The 17315-nt window shown below is 38.9% G+C and overlaps 1 protein-coding gene across 1 annotated transcript in view; it reads left to right on the top strand.

The window, feature by feature from the left end:
* The window catches only part of LOC117398090 (latent-transforming growth factor beta-binding protein 4), a 73028-nt gene that overhangs the window by 33324 nt on the left and 22389 nt on the right, over positions 1–17315 (top strand). Inside the window, exons 6-9 of the mRNA XM_034911407.2 lie at positions 3666–3887; positions 5687–5925; positions 6517–6619; positions 13232–13300. Coding sequence (XP_034767298.2) covers positions 3666–3887; positions 5687–5925; positions 6517–6619; positions 13232–13300 — 633 coding nt within the window. The remainder of the gene's footprint in view (positions 1–3665; positions 3888–5686; positions 5926–6516; positions 6620–13231; positions 13301–17315) is intronic.

Here is a 17315-nt window from a genome sequence, read left to right as displayed (position 1 = left end):
GGTCATTTTCCACGGCTACCACACAATCCACGGATCTCAATCCAATTGGGCTTGTTTAGTCATCACGATCATCTACCCACCTCTCTCGACCAACAGCGTAAAATATCAATGACTGAATGGATCCCTTGAGGCACCTTCCAGCACCTTGTGGAGTCTATGCCACATTGTGTCAAGGCTGTGATCAGGCCAAACGCCGTGGCCATCTGTTATGAAAGATGGCCAGTGTACATCAGATGTGTCAATGTCTTCAAACTTGAAGAAACAGCTCCTTTTACTCTGAAAGTGTTTGATTCCATCCAAAAATATAAAAGGTTTACCCTAAACTGAACGTGATCCACTCCATAAAAGTCCGCTTGTGTGAAATTTACAGTGTCGTAAATTTCTCCCTTGTTTCCTGTCAGTAATGAACACACACAGACAGTACAGCGTGTAAAATGTGTAAAACTCTTTGGCAGTTCCTTATCCCCGCAGCTGAACGTATTGTAGTGGATTAATGCACAGGCACTTGGAATTAAAATACACGCTGAAAAGAACGACTGCGGCTCTCTCAGACTCCCAGAGGCTGATGTCATTGTTTTAATAACAAAAAACATCTCGTCTTTTTTTTTTTTTCTGTGATGGATATTTTTCTTAATTTAAGTAAACCAAAGTGTTTTCGAAATCCATATGCATGTAATAGGAAACACTTATAATAGTACAGCTGTAGTATTGACAACCAATTCATATTGTGCATCTACTGCAGTAATATTGTAACCTGATTTATAAACTCAATTTATGGTCCTGGCATTTAGTGTCCTGGGACACCTTCCTCAAAACAGAAATTATGTTAAAGGACAGCAGTGTGGAGTAGTGGTTAGGGCTCTGGACTCTTGACCGGAGGGTCGTGGGTTCAATCCCAGGTGGGGGACATTGCTGCTGTACCCTTGAGCAAGGTACTTTACCTAGATTGCTCCAGTAAAAACCCAACTGTATAAATGGGTAATTGTATGGAAAAATAATGTGATATCTTGTAACAATTGTAAGTCGCCCTGGATAAGGGTGTCTGCTAAGAAATAAATAAAATTGTTAATATTGTCTTAAGCGATTGTTCTTCTGATACTAAAATAATGAATCCTTAAATAGTGGAAATGAGAGAAATATCCAGCTTTCGCAAAATGGAAGCATCTAATGCTGTATTTATTCTACCAGACGAATAAAGGAAAATTTAACGACTTTGTTAAAATGTGGGGCCCATTTATAAACTAATTACAGAAATAGATATGTGATATTAATTACTGTCGGCTTGATACAGTCTATTACGCTGTACATGTGCAATGCAATAAACACGAGACACATTGTAAAAAGGGCATTGTAACATTAAGAAGAGTTATATTAAGCAGGTTTCAATATTAGAAGATGGGGCAAATATCTAATTCAGGAGCCTGGAATGGGGTCTAATGAGCAACACATGCCCAAGCTGTAGTCCCAATATCTTTATATATGTAATTTATTTATGTTTTTGCAGATAACTGTACTGTAAAAATCTTTGCATTGAATCTCATTGCACAATAGACTTTCCCCCTTTTTTTCAGCAATTGAACCAAAACGTCCTCTTGCTCTGATCCTTCAACTTGTGTTGAAAACAAACAGTTTAAAAGAGGCAATAACTGCCCCATGCCTCTCCAAAATAAATCAAAGTAATGGCTTTAGAACTACACTGGGCACACTTGCAACCTCCACTAATGAGAAAGTGCCATTCCTATACAGGGCCTCCTATATTATCACAGGTAGAGATAGAAGCTGAGTTGGCAGTTTGAAGGGGCTGGGTGCTGAAACATGCTTTCTGCTGAGCTCTGGAGCAGGAAAAACCTCAGAGGAAGGGCAGAGCACTGAAAATGACTGATCCATGTGGATTTTGGATGAGTTTCAACTCCAGCCCAGGAAGATAAAAAAAGGGGCACCAACAGGTTAAAATGTTTAATGAGTGTAATTGTGAGAAGACCGGAGTCATATTTCATCCTCCGCGGTCGTGTAAAAGCCCCTCTCATTGCTGGTACCGGGGGGGGGGGGGTGATTTAGAGATAAAGATCCCACAGCCCTCCCTCCTTGATAATTTCTATTGCTTTACACTGTACCTGATGTTTTCCCTTTTTTTTATCACTTTATAGTAAAATTTCCGCACTGTACACAGAACCTTCAGATACCGATTTCATCAGATCAATTTAACCTCAGCATGTTTTACTGGATCCTTAAAATAAAGGCCACCCCAGAAATCTACCCACGTTGTCAGGGCTCCTTTAGAGTTGCCTATAATGTACTCATAAGATCTACAAGGTACCAGAGAGGCAATATAAAAAAAATCCCATCATTAATCTCCTAGTTATGTTAAGAAGCGTACACAGCTTGGATTGCAGAGCACAAAGGGGGCATTATCTCAGCTTTTGTGGGAAAGACAAAATCATGGAAGAGAAGTGAGAATAAAGGCGTTCTGGCATAAATCTGACCCCCAGTTGCGAGAGAACAGAGGATATATTGCACCGCCCCTGCTGTGGAGCTGTTCATCATACCTCAGCCTTTGGTAACTAACTCAGCTTTTCCAATCTTTTATCAAAACCCCTTTCATTAGAGCTCTCAGTGGGCAGTTTCTGCCGAGAACACGGAAATTAAAAAGATAATGGAATCGACATCCTGAGGTTGGTACATTGATACAATTGGATGATCTGGAACTCTGCACGGATTTGGGAATTGCACAAGCCATTTTCTGACTATCGCCAAGATGGTTTTTAGCTATTAATTTACTCCTCGAGATCGCAATTCATTTTCTTGCACACCTTAAAGGTCGCTAAACACCCTGATTACAAGACAAAGTGCAATGATTCATAGAAACCCTGCCGTCGCTTCTGAGTGGAGATAAGTTTGGAAACCACTTACCAGATAAATTCTAGCAATTTCTGTCTGTTTATCAGGGGTTAGACGCAGCGAAGCGTTACATGAACCATTTTTTTTTTTCGAAAAGGGCTTTGAACCAAATATCAGCTGTATTTTAAAACTCCCTTTTAAATATCCTTCTAGACAGAGGCGTGACTGAATGTGAATAATGGTTTCGCTTCTGAAAGATCAATCCTTGTATTGTATTTTGGTTTGCTGAAACTCCATTTTACAAGAGATTGTAAAGATAAAAAATAATTACACTAATGAATTACTCTAATTACTTAGTTACTAAGTAAAGTACTTACACATCATTACAGTTTTATTATGCAGTTACAATGTACTTAATGTGTAAATCTTTTTGCACCGTATATGTAAGTACACAATTGTATCAGAAAAGGGTTAAGGTTAGGGTTAAGGATTAAGGTTAGGGTTAAGGGTTAGGGTTAGGGTTATTATTATTATTATTATTATTTATTTCTTAGCAGACGCCCTTATCCAGGGCGACTTACAATCGTAAGCAAATACATTTGCTTACGATGTGTTAGGGCTATACTGTGCAAAAACAACTATGCATAATAACTATGCATAATAACATTGTAATTATGTGTTAAGTACACATGTATTTACTAAGTACTGTGTAAATACACAGTAATTAGAGACACACTTTATGTTTTAAAAATATGTACAGAAAACCACAAAAACCTTCACCCCAGCTGTTAACCAGGCCCCAGTGAGTGTATTTTGTTTTTTTCCAGTCTTATGCCCGCTGCTGTGTCAGAACGGCGGAATTTGTATGCAGAAGGACCATTGTCTCTGCCCACCGAACTTTACCGGGAAATTCTGCCACGTCCCGGTCTCCTCCTCAACCAATGAGATAGAGGGGGCGGTCCAGAACAGAGCAGCATCATCCAATCAGCAGGGGCTAACCCAGTCTGTGTACACCCTCCCACTGCACAACCACCAATCACAGCAAAGCGGTAAGAGACACAGTCTTGGTATTGTGGTGTCACTAAAGCTGAGGGAACACGAAGCCACTCTGTGGCTTGGAACTTGGTTTCAGGAGACTAGGTTTCAGGCCACTGCACGGCACACCAGGGGAGACTTGGGGTTTGATACAGCAACCTCAAACTAGGTCTCCTGGAAGCAGGTTTCAAGCCACTGTTCCTGAAAATGTGGCTCTGTGTTCCCTCAACGTTTAGGTATTTGAAATGAACTAGTTCATTAGCAATTGGCACTGCAATGGCATTGATTTCTGTTTTAACTACAATACTTTTATAATTAAAAAGAAAGCCATTGATTTCTAATTGATACTTAAGCCCGTACACACTATTATAATGGTTATTTTTTTAAACTTTTCTGTAAGGGATCTGCTGTACTGTACAGCTCTGACCAAAAGTTTTGCATCACCTAGCATTTTAGGATTGAGACATAATATATATATATAGATATAGATCTTTTATTTAACATCACAGAAATATAAAATGACATCACTAAAGTCTACCGAAAGCCATAACAGACGTACAGTATTTGATGTTAGATTTTGAAATGGCACTTTTTTCAATTTCGAAGTATACGGAAAAACTACAAAGCGGCATGCAATGTTAACGTAACATTATTCAGCGAGTTTCATTTGACTTTAAAGGGTGATGCAATCTTTTGGCCATAGCTGTAGCTACAAGTGATCCTCTCACCAGCACAGGTTAGAAATCTGTGCCTCCTTAGTCAATCTGAGCACTGTCGCGTGCCAATGCTCTCAACTGGTAATGTGAACCCACAGCCAACTCCTCTTGCCAGAAACACTGCTAACAGAATGCTGAATCGTCAATCACAGATCAAGTGTCAAGGACGATCCTATTTCTCATACATCCGAACAGAGACAATACAAACTTTTTACTATTTGAATGTCAAAGTGTTTGGGTTTTTGTGCATCTTGATGGACTCTTTTCAGATGTTCCAATACCTCTGCAACCATCATCTTCCCCTGTTATGCACCAGGACTGCACTTGTAATATTCTGATCAGCAGTTTTCGGTTTCGTTATGCCTGTTTTCCGGTCCCAAAAGTATCTTGGGACAACAGCAAGATTAATTTGTCTAAGAAGTTTTTCCTTTCCTTTTTTTTTATATGTTTTTTCGGAAACAGGTGTTTTCTTTCATTCCAAACAGTCTGTCGGTTATTTAGAAATGTCGCTTCCTAAAGCGCACACAAAGGGAACCTCTGTCCCGGGCCGCAGCTGTTCACACAGGGGAGCGGTTATTTTGTCGCACTGGCGCGACCAGACAGCGCGAAATACTTAGGAGGCAATTAACAGATGGACGTCAATTTTACCATACAACCTGGAAACAAAAACAACCTGTAAAATATTAATTACAAGGTTGAACTCAGACAGAATATATGCGTTGAGGTTGTTTTTTTTTTTAAATAGGAGGCACTTTTAAAGAGCAACCAAAGCCAAACGCTATACTGCATTAAAAGTGTTATTGCAACTTCTTTTAGGGTCAATTCCAGTAGCTAATAAGTCAGATAATAAGCTATCAGTTTTTGGACCGAGTTTTGCAATAGAGACCCGGATTACAAAATTGTTATGCAGCCATAACCAGTCGAAAAGTGGGCTAGTTGGTTGTTTGCAATCACCCTAATGAACATCCACAGACCATTCTCTTTATATAGCAAAATAAAGTGTGTTTAAACTTACATTTGGAATCTGGACCCCTGATATAAAGCATCAGTTTAATCTTCATTTATCTCATGTTGTAAAATGCCTTTCTTCCCAACAGGAGGCTCGGAGGTGGTGAAGGTGCATGTGCAGCACCCCCTAGAGGCCAGCGTGAATATACACCAGGTGCAGCGTGTGAGAGAGGGGCCAGCACAGGGGCAGAGGCAGGGGCAGGGTGATGTCATCGCGGACAGGAGGGCACCGGTGCCCAGGATCCAAGCTCAGACCATCCGAGGAGACTCCAGCTACTCTGAGTCATCCGGATTTGGATACTGCTTCCAAGAAGTCCGGAACGGCCAGGTAAGACACCAGCATGAAACCAAGCCTTGAAAAAAACAAAATGAGACATTTGAACTATCTTCCTCAGTCATGCAATTATTGATTTTAAATCATGTCAAAAGTCGTGTTTTGAATAGAGTTAGACCCCCACATAAAATTGTCAACTCTACAAGCTGTGATTAGTTAGGGTGAGGGGGTTTCATATACAGTTCTGGTAGTAATTAAGGAAATCACAAGAAATTAAGTCCCTACATTAAACGTGGGTGTTATTAATTACTGGTTCGAAAAGTGTTTTTCCTTTTGAAATAAAGAGCTACATTTGGAGTAAATAGCTTTGAGGATCCAACCCACATTGTCTTTCCTTGCTATAATAGAGTTTCTTTTTAGCACTACTACAGGGGTGGCCCAAGCTGGCATTTCCACTCCTGCTCTTTGTTCCAACCGTATTCTAAATCATTTAACCAATTAAACCTCCACCCAGACCTTGAAGTAGGTTTCATTTTACCTGTAAAACCTGGAGTGGAATGACCCTCCAGGACTGGGATTGGACACCCCTGCGCTACTGCATTCAGTATATTAACTCTCTCCCCTCCCCTCCTTGTCACCCTGCAGTGTAGCTCTCCTCTGCCTGGACTGAGGACCCAGGAGATCTGCTGTCGAGGTCAAGGGAAGGCCTGGGGGATCAGCGAGTGTGCCCTGTGCCCATCCAACCAGGGTAGGTCTCCACTTCACTGCAGCAAATAGGGGGTACTTCCAAGTTGAAGGCAACTTACATTGAACCAATTCTGTACTAAGGAGCAATGGCAGCACAAGAACCTTAGAAAGATAATTGAGGTTTTGTTGAAATGCTCAGCAGGTATACCTGCTGAGAAATGAACTGTTCTGCTTTCACAGCTCTATTTTCCAGTGGATATTATTGGGCTGAAAGTCATATCTTTTGTCTAGTGATCATCGTAATTTTTTAAGTACTTAAATTCTACCACATATAATATATAGTATTTTATAGTTGATAAATAGTTCTGTGAAGGCCGTTATATAACTGTACCAAGTAAAATGTGGACAGTAATTATGCTACCCAAGCATAACCCCAGTTACCATCCCGTTGTCAAGCAATAATGGCACTGCGACGTCACTCTTCGTGAACAGATTACAAAAGGACAAACAGCACTAAAAGATAAACCTGAACAAAAAAGCGTACAAAGGGCTTTTTTAATTTTTTTTTTTTTACTTTATTTAGCATTTGTCCACAAGGTAAAATTCTCTTTTTTACACTGGTGTAGTAGAATCACATTTTGCAGCCCCGGCTCTCACTGTTACACTCAAATTTAGTTTTACTCCTCAGTCCTTTAATCCTTGAGGTTAAAGCTTTTAAATCGAGGATTTAGGCCCTCTAAGCATTACTCACAAGTCTCAAAGGAACTGAGCAGTTTAAATACAGATCAGAATTCAGATTAGGCTTAGGGGGGCTTGCTTAAAAATCAGGCAAGACAAAATTGTACTAAACCCCTCCAAAAAAAAGTTTTAAACATTTGCACTAAAAGAATGAGGTTTGCTGCATTCCAATCTGTCAACGTAACTTTCGTTGGACAACAACTAGACTTGGAAAGCGGCAGTCCGTTTAGAAAAAGGAATCAAGCTATTAAACTCTGTCCAGCTGCACTCTCCAGTGTATACTCAATGCTGGACAAAGTACTTGTGCAGTTAGTCAGTGTGCTATATCTGTAGCTTCTTTCAAACCCCTAGATAAGAACTGATGTACTGTATGCAGTGCCAAATTCACCTGTTTTCTCCATGATGAATCGGTAAGAACATAAATGATACATTTAAAAAAAAAAAAAACATCTGTGTAAAGGTTTGACTGCGCTGGATGAAGGAAGAACAGTAGACAGTGCTGAAACACTAGAGCAGGAGTCAGAGGTTGTGGTTCAAGCGCACTTTCTTAAATTAAATAAAAAACAAAATACTTTTAACCCTGCAAAAACAAAAACTAACAGGCTTCTAACAAAACAGCTCTCTGTAGCAGAGCAGGAGAGCACACAGGTAGCCATCTTACAGAACTAACCACAGCACAGATGGCCAAGCTTAAATACAGGACAGACAGGCTGAACTACCAATCAATTAAACAATTCAGCCTGACCAGCTGCGTTCACATGACAACTGACAGATCATTACAGTAAGAATCCAAATTGCCTCTTTCCTGGGAACATTTACAAAGTAATTAATGTAACCACAAAAATAAACACCCCTCACAATCCACAGTTATGTAACCCAGGGCTTTATAGGGGTGATCAGACCACTGATTCTAACTCACTGATAGCAACACCAGAGTCCTAAGCGAACCTTTGATGGTGAAGATTAGTAGACCTGTGGGAACCAGGGAGCAGACAGTGTCGTGGTCCTGCATTTTAGTCTGTTTAACAGTTTTTCCTTTGTAGTTCCTGAGCAGTCAATGGCTGGCTTGGTCACACTATTAATACCAGAGGACCTCGCTCAAAATTCTTAATTGCTCTTCAAATACCTAAAATCATATCAGCAGTTGATATATACAGTATATATATATATATATATATATATATATATATATATATATATATATATATATATATATATATATATATATATACACACACACATTTTGAAAACGTTTCCTCACCTGGGCACATAAAACCTGATTTTGGCAGACGTAACTTAGTTTTCCATATTTGTCCAATATTTTTGTTGGCTGTATCCCATCACACTACAATTATTATTATTTATTTCTTAGCAGACACCCTTATCCAGGGCGACTTACAATTGTTACAAGATATCACATTATTTTTATATACAATTACCCATTTATACAGTTGGGTTTTACTGGAGCAATCTAGGTAAAGTACCTTGCTCAAGAGTACAGCAGCAGTGTCCCCCACCTGGGATTGACCCCACGACCCTCCGGTCAAGAGTCCAGAGCCCTAACCACTACTCCACACGGCTCCCTATACAATGTTGGAAGGCTAGTCTTTTTGGGCTAGTAGTTTGTAAAATAAAATGCAAAATGGTGTAACAACAGTGTTTTCTGAAAAACGTTTACCTGAAGATGGACTTGCTATAATGAAGATGGACTTGCTTTAGTATGCACTTGTGGGATTGAAAAGGCAAAGCCTTTAAATATTACTTCAAAGTGACAGCGCAAAAATGGTGTCAATAAAGGGAGCTGACTTGATTAGTTCACTAATAACCTGGAAATAAGCATTAGAATAAAAGATGCATTAAAACACTGACGTGATGATATTACAAATAAGCTTTTTTTTTTTCTTTGAAACAAGATCCATAATATTAGGTATTATATTGATTAGAATAGTGATCACTAATACTGTTTCTTTACACTATACTTGCAGTCAGTCTGATATACTGTGCATGTGCATTACAGTGCAGTTATATAAAGCAGAGGATGACATAGACAGGTGTGATATTAAGCAGTTTGACTGTAGTTTAACCCCCAAAAGACCACATACAAGACAGATCAAAATGTTTTAAAGCCTAAAGCACCATAATCAGCATATTACGGTCAATAAACTGCAAAACAGACCATTATTTCTTAGCCGCGGTTGCTGTTTATTCCCAAAGGAATTTTTCATTTTTTTGCTGATACCATAACCTGGGGTAATGCGTTCTAACAGTGAACCAGCAGCGGTCTGTTAAGCTAAACAGACCCTTGCAAATGGTGTCTGGTGGTGGTTTAAGAGCCTTACCCAGCAGGGTCTTGGGTTTATAGCTCTTTAGTCATTTAAAGATCCCTCTGGGTTGACACCGTTGAGGGTTTGCAGTCAGAGTCAAGGCTCTCCACAGCTTTCTCAGGCCTGAGACGGGCTGTGCGATGCTGGGGCCGCATTAGCACACAATGTGGAACTTATAAGAAAAGCAACCGCACAGCTGGGCTAGCTGGAATTGTTGAGATAAACAGCAGATTTGTTTAGTGTTTTGTGTAGAGCGCTGCCCCGGTTTGGAAACTTTTCTGCTGGTAGATCATATGACACCCTGTAGAAAAAGCATAACAAAGTGTAAAGCATAGTGGTAAAGAATATTATAAAAAAAAATGGCAAACCAGTTTTTATTGTAAATGCATAGTATAACCATGGGAAAACTGCAGTAAGATATATATATATATATATATATATATATATATATATATATATATATATATTGTAACACAGCAGGGAGAAAACATGTGCGTATGCACATTTTGGTTAATTTGCTTATTGTTTAATTGTTATTCTGTTAATTGTTTTATTGTTAATTATCACCTGCACCTGGCTTTGATTGTAAATTAGAGCCAGGTGCGGGGTTTAAAAGGAGAGCAGTCAGTCTGCTCTAGGCTGCTCTAGGCTGCTGAGTAGAAGGAGGCAGAAGAGGTGCTCTGTCTCCGCGTAGCCAGAGTTAAAAAGTAAGTGCGGTGTTAAACTTGTGTGTTGTGTAAGTACAGGGAAACAGCTTAGCTGTCCCGTGGTAGTCAGGGTGTACCTGTGTGTTAGTTAGTGCTCGTAAAAGAGCTAAGTGTTTTGTTTATTTTTGGTTTTTGTGACTATTAAAAAAATAGCGCAACAGCGCTTTTAAAAATCAAGTTTTGTGTGTGGCTGGGTCATTTAAGGTGCTGAAAAAGAACCCGAAGGACAAAAACCCTTCACAATATATATTATATATGGGGCTGTGTGGTCCAGTGGTTAAAGCTAGGGGCTTGTAATCAGGGAATACTCGGTTCAAATCCCACCTCAGCCACTGACTCATTGTGTGACCCTGAGCAAGTCACTTAACCTCCTTGTGCTCCATCTTTCGGGTGAGACGTAGTTGTAAGTGACTCTGCAGCTGATGGATAGTTCACACACCCTAGTCTCTGTAAGTCGCCTTGGACAAAGGCGTCTGCTAAATAAACAATATTATTATATATATTAATTAATTAAAGATACTAGTTGATAGAGATGAACATTTTAGATTGACAAGAGATGGACTAGTTCAAAAACACTGATCATTACAAAATCATGTTACGGAAATTTCCCCCAGAGAAGGTGTTTATATTTGCTGCACCTTTTAGGAGACAGAGTCAAGAAAGAAAGAAAGAAAGAAAGATATTTATGTACGAAAGTATACATAAAAAAGTAAGAAATAATGTAAATAAGAAATTTAGAAAAAAGAAAGTAAAAGAAAATAAGTAAGACAGCAAGAAACTACATAAGTAAATAAGTAGGTTAGATAATGGTTTTCACATGTGGAGTACACCTTGCGCTATTACTCACCTGCAAATATTTAACCAGGCAAGAAAACAGGCACACGTTAATCCTGAAATGCCAGCTGTCTGTGTGTCTGTGAGAGAATTACCAAGAGTATTTTTTTTTTCTTTTTTTCCATTAGGGGATGGCCAACAAATTTTAAACTAGAGGGTCTGTCTACCAGATTTTGCAGACCTTACCACTTTGTAGTGTTAACACGATTCAACACGCCTGCTTTCTTTCATTGTCTCTGACACTGACAAAAAGAAAGAAAGGCATTTTGAATTGGAAAGGATGTACCACAGCAAGGGGTGGGATATAGTTAATAACGCTTTCTGATGTTCTCTCTCATCTGCCAAGAATGGTACCTGATAATTATCAGCAAGTGTTAGGCAGTGTATCACACAACACTGCCCATTACATGAACGCTGACTGTATTAAACTAAGCTGTACTGTTTAAACATAGACAGATTTTGGAATACAGCGTAAGTTATAATGCAATGAGCTACCAGTCAAAGGACTGTGTGATTTAATGTGTAATGCCTGGGGTTGTTGTATTATATAAGTCAAAATATAGATCAAATCAGGGTTTGTTTTTTTTAAAAAATCAGACAGTTTGATAAAAATGTGTTCAACCTACTAAAATTCTTAGCAACAATAGTAATCTTGATATTAGTAATAATCAATTTATTGCAGGTTATGAATACTTCTTTATATAACTTGTTTTACAGACCAATAGGTTTGAATGGCTGCATGTTTTGTCCAATTAACAGAATAAGCCCTTTTTGTCTTTTCTGAAAGCGGGCCTCGTTTCTATGACAACAGACACCTTTCGCCTGCTTTAATTGGCAGGTGTTTATTTTTCTTTAGCCCCATCTGTTACTTCGCTCAAAATGTTCATGCGCTTTGGGGCAGCAGTGTGGAGTAGTGGTTAGAGCTCTGGACTCCTAACCAGAGGGTCGTGGGTTCAATCCCCAGTGAGGGACACTACTGTTGTACCTTTGAGCAAGGTACTTTACGTAGATTGCTCCAGTAAAAATCCAACTGTTTAAATGGGTAATTGTATGTAAAAATAATGTGATATCTGTATAATGTGAAATTATGTATAATGTGATATCTTGTAACAATTGTAAGTCGCCCTGGATAAGGGCGTCTGCTAAGAAATAAATAATAATAATAAAATAATAACCCCTAAAACGAAAATCGGCAGGTGACCTATGACCCCCAGCCGTGAAATGGTTAACCTACAAGCTTATACTGCATGCCTGGCTGTTTTCTGAACAGTTTGGCATTTTTAATCGCTGAGTAATAAATGACACTTTTAATTTTGCACCAGTTGGCAGACAACCGTGGGGCTTTGAGATTTCAAACCTGCCGCAACTTTATAACATTGGTGATACTTTGCAATATCAGTGAATTAATAGATATTAATGGAATGCAGTGGTCATTATCCCCCCATTTGAAAACACATTTATGCACAAACACATGAAGTTTTATATTAGCATTAGTATACTCTGCAGCAGGCATTACTTGTAGATAATTGAAGATTCATTATCTTGGATGTAATAACAACTGTTTAATTTATATTAAATTAAACAGTTGTTAATTTAACATTACTGCTTAATTTATATTATTATTATTATTATTATTATTATTATTATTATTATTATTATTATTATTATTATTATTATTATTATTATTATTATTATTTAATGTTATACAGAAGAGACAACAAAAAATACAAAAAGTATTGTGTCTGGAAATAGTAAGTTTAGAAATATTGTCTTTCTTTGAATATAGAAAACGTACAATTTATCTTTAACACTTTTTCTTTGAGTAAAGTAGAATGAGTCAGCAATGACCTTGAACAGTTTCATGAATACAGAATCAAACTCATGCGTTATAAAGAATATCTCTGACGATAGGGACCCGGATGGCTTAAGATCACTACTGTACGCCTTGGTAAGATTTGTAGTTTTGTATCCTATTCATCAAGGTCATGTTTCTGCAATGGACTGTCACAGTGCTTTGTTGCTCTTGTTTGGAAAGTGACCCAGTGAAGTGACTGGAGTTTTTGCCCTCAGGGAGCGGTGCCAGTGTGGATGGAGGCTGTCCCAAGGGTTTCGAGAGGATCAATGGGACCCAGTGTGTGGGTGAGTTCACTTTGTTCATTTCTGTAGATTCCCACCCCTGATACAAGCTCCTTGAATTAATCAGAGGCTGGTAATCTCTGCACCCTTTAAATACCAAACAGGCTCCTCGAGTGACTGTCCGTGAAGAACCTACACCTTATTTAAAGTGTTGTGGCAGGTGTTCCAAAGGACAGGGGTGGATGACAGAGGTGGCCAACCCTGGTCTCGGAGAGCCACAATCCTGCAGGTTTTCTTTGTCTAGGAGACATGTTCGTGTTGACCAGTTAAGAAAATACTTGGATCAATTAAGTAATTGAGAACTCTGGTGGAATGAAAACCAGAAGACCCTGCAGCTCTCCAGGTCCAGGGTTGGCCACTCCTGATCTAGAAGATGGGAATCTTGCCAACAAGTGATGGCCAAAAATGAAATATTTACTATAGGACATTGATCTAATACACTGTTGTCCATTTCACCCATTACTCTGATTGTGAGCTGTTGTTGTGTCTTATAAAAAAGCTGAGAGACAGCTGATTGCTAAAGAAAGTTGCTCTGAATGCCGACAGCTTATCCTTTATTAGACTAATATATTTTTATTGGAACGGAGAATTTGGGAATCCAGCAAAATGGAACTAATATATTACCCATGGAGCGGTATTAGAATCTGTGTATTTATATTGGAAACCGTTCAGGTACTTTATTACATAATCATTATTATTATTATTATTTATTTCTTAGGCCACTGCATGGCACACCAGGGGAGACTTGGGGTTTGATACAGCAAAGTTTCCTCAAACCAAGGTCATCCAGTCTCCTGGAACCAGGTTTCAAACCACTATTCCTGAAAAAGTGGCTTTGTGTTCCCTCAGCTTAACAATACACTAATCTCTTTTAATATATTTTTTTTGCATGCATATTTACACTCCCAGTGCCTCGATATATATTTTTTAATTTCACAAAAACAGCACAAAGCCATACCTTTTTGTAACTTTTTTCCTTGACTGAGTTATGAGTCTTAATTGTATCTTAAGCTTGAGCCTCTTATAAAGCATCAGCCAGCTTTAAAAGGCTCAATGCTTGGCAGACAAAACCCAGGGACAGTTAAGTGTTAGGACTAGCTGCCAGACACCTCTACTGCTGCTTTCTGTCATTCCCCAGACTGGCTGACCTTACTGCAGAATGCACTTGATATATACGAGGGAGGCCCTGGCTGGCTGAGTTCATTATTCTGTTAGCACCTGAAACTACTGGCAATGATCGTTCTTGCACTGGAAATGAAAGATTAAAACAATCAGAGCACGACTCTTAAAGCTGGGGTATACAAACTACACTTTTAGTAAAAGTGTTGCTCCTAGAAAATGATGCTTTCTGCATGCCTTCTGTTTCGGGTTTATGTCGTTTTGAATGCATGCTTCTAAGTGTTCAGTGGCTTCCCCTCATCAAATTGAGAGTGCATTTCATTGTCTTTGCTGTTTCAAAAAATGAGTGCACTCTGAACTTGATAACTTACAAACATATTATAAAGTCATTACATCTAAATAAAAAAATAACAGACGAAACTCTTGATATTAATTCATCTGTTTTTATAGAACCTGTTGTGGTTTAAGCATCTAGAATGGTTTGAAATTGATATTCTCAGTGCAAGATCTACACTCTCAGCGAAATTATAAGTGCAGCCGCTGCTAATGGATTCCAGTGGGGACATGACTTACACTAGAATGTACATTTTTGGGGGGTAGGGGTTTAAATACTGTGTTGCAGAAAACCAACCTATTTTTGTCAGCAGTTCAAATATCCACTATCTAACTGAACAGTCCAGAACATATCTTATCGATTGTAAGTCGCCCTGGATAAGGGCATCTGCTAAGAAATAAATAATAATAATAATAATCTGACAACATTCAGTATTCCCGGAATTTAAAAAATAATAATTTAGCCCTGCTAGCAATTGCCAGGCTGGGCCCACTGCATCCAGGAAGCACTGAGAAGCGAGCGAATTAGCCGACTACACCACTTCCTCAGGTTAACGGTTTGAAAAAACATAACCGTAGCAAACCTGGCCCGATCGATGGCGCCTAATGGGTTAAACCAGACGCAGAGGGGAATGTGAAAGTGAGCTGGCTGGCAGACAGGCTAGCGTGACTCTTCAGTGAAGCTGTCTGTCTCTGCTGGGACAGGGCTCTGTGGCCTGGCTCCAACTCTCCCGTGTTCCAGAACTGTCCCCAACTAGCCTTTCACTCAGCCCAACGCTCCAGGCACAGCGAACAATGGAGAACAATGGCCCGCTTTCAGCTGACAAATAAAATGCTCCCGATTCAGTATTATTATTTTTAATTACTCCTTCCTTTATTTCTTTTTTTTCCCCCCATTTCATGCACATTGCTTCACTCTCCATGAGGTCTCTTTTCAGGAAACTTTTCCCAGACCAAAAAAGATTCATTCCCCATTTCCCTCAGTAACCTGTTTGCCTGCAGACTGCGAGGGTAGGGGGGTATCATTTTATCCTAGAGTAACTCAGAAGAAAATGAGTCCAGCAGACGTACATTTTTGTTATGCTAATACATTTATTTTTTACAGGAAAGACAACTGAGCTGATGTTTTCAGCTGCTTTAAAATGCAAGGCTGTAAATCTGTGTTGAATGGATTAAGAACATCAGCCTCCTGTGCAAAACTTTGCTGTTTGAACTGTAGGGCATTTTAAATGAAAACGTCAATTTAGTTTAGAGTGAGAGACAGATAGACAGATGGACGGACAGACACAATTCATTTTTTGAATGAGGATCCTAGTAAATGATTCAACATTTTGCAAGACCCCATAAAACAGGACATTTTTGATTGAACATTTGCAAACGTTTAGTAAAATACTATCCAGCCCTTGTACTGTGAATACAGTACTGTATATTCTGCATGTAATCCTCCCCTCTTTCAGGTAATCCATCTATCTGTTTATTTTAATATGCTTCTTCACTGTAATCAAATGTAATTTGCCCTTAACACAAAAGGCTAGGGATTCAAAAGGCATGACATCACTCTATACAGCAAAGGTGCTTTTTGAAATTTATAGTTGCTTTATTTATTTAAGTCCCAGCGAACTGTCAGCCTTAAAAGGGCACAGTGTTTATATGAATCACGCTTAATAAATCCTGTGAATTAAATGCTCTTGAAAAGGTGAGGGACAATAGCACTGACTACAGCTTGCAATCTACATGAGAAAACCCTCTCCCAGCTCTCTGCAACAGACCTGACTCAATTACAACCACAATCACAGCAGAACTGTTTGTTGAAATTGCAATTTCACTTCCCGTGCTATTGTGTGTAATTACAATCCCAATCACAAGCATGCTGCAGTCATTTCAATTATAATTACAAATATACTAAAGCCTAACATAAACTCCCCACATTGACATGTTTAGTCTATTTATTCTAAATAAGCAAACGATAATCGATCGATGATATGGTATAATTACAATTACAGTTATGCAGATGTGCCAAGGTTCAGTTACGATTACAATAAATTGCAATAAATTACAAATTACACAGTTACAATTGTAACTGACCCCAGCAAAGTTTAAATTACAAAACCTACTTAATAAGTTGATTTCCTAGACATTCGGTAAACCACACTACCATTATCGACTGTGATTGTCTCATATATCACTGTTTGTGATATAAAACCATTTTATTATATATACCTCTGCTGACCTTAGAACAGGAAATCACACAGTTCCAGATGTTTATTGCATGAGAGTTGCTGTTGTAATATATGATGCCTCCAGCATTGTTGGGCTTCCTATTGGCCATAGTGTTGATGGCTGAACTGTAATGCTGGCTCCAGGGATCAGCCTATTTGCATTGCAATTAATGTTGGAAGAGCAGAGTTTAGTTTAATGCAGTTATCGTTTCCACGCGTCCATTCAGAGCAATGGGATGGTTTGTGATGCAATATTACTGGGGGTATAAAAACTGTGTATGAATATGGCTTGGCTATGGTACAAGCATGGTCTGTAAATTAAGTTTCTCCTTTTGCCCACCTATATT

Source organism: Acipenser ruthenus, chromosome 30 (assembly GCF_902713425.1).
Source record: "Acipenser ruthenus chromosome 30, fAciRut3.2 maternal haplotype, whole genome shotgun sequence".
Lineage (NCBI taxonomy): Eukaryota > Metazoa > Chordata > Actinopteri > Acipenseriformes > Acipenseridae > Acipenser > Acipenser ruthenus.
Note: the sequence above shows the minus strand (reverse complement) of the source record. Positions and strands in the feature narration are given on the sequence as shown.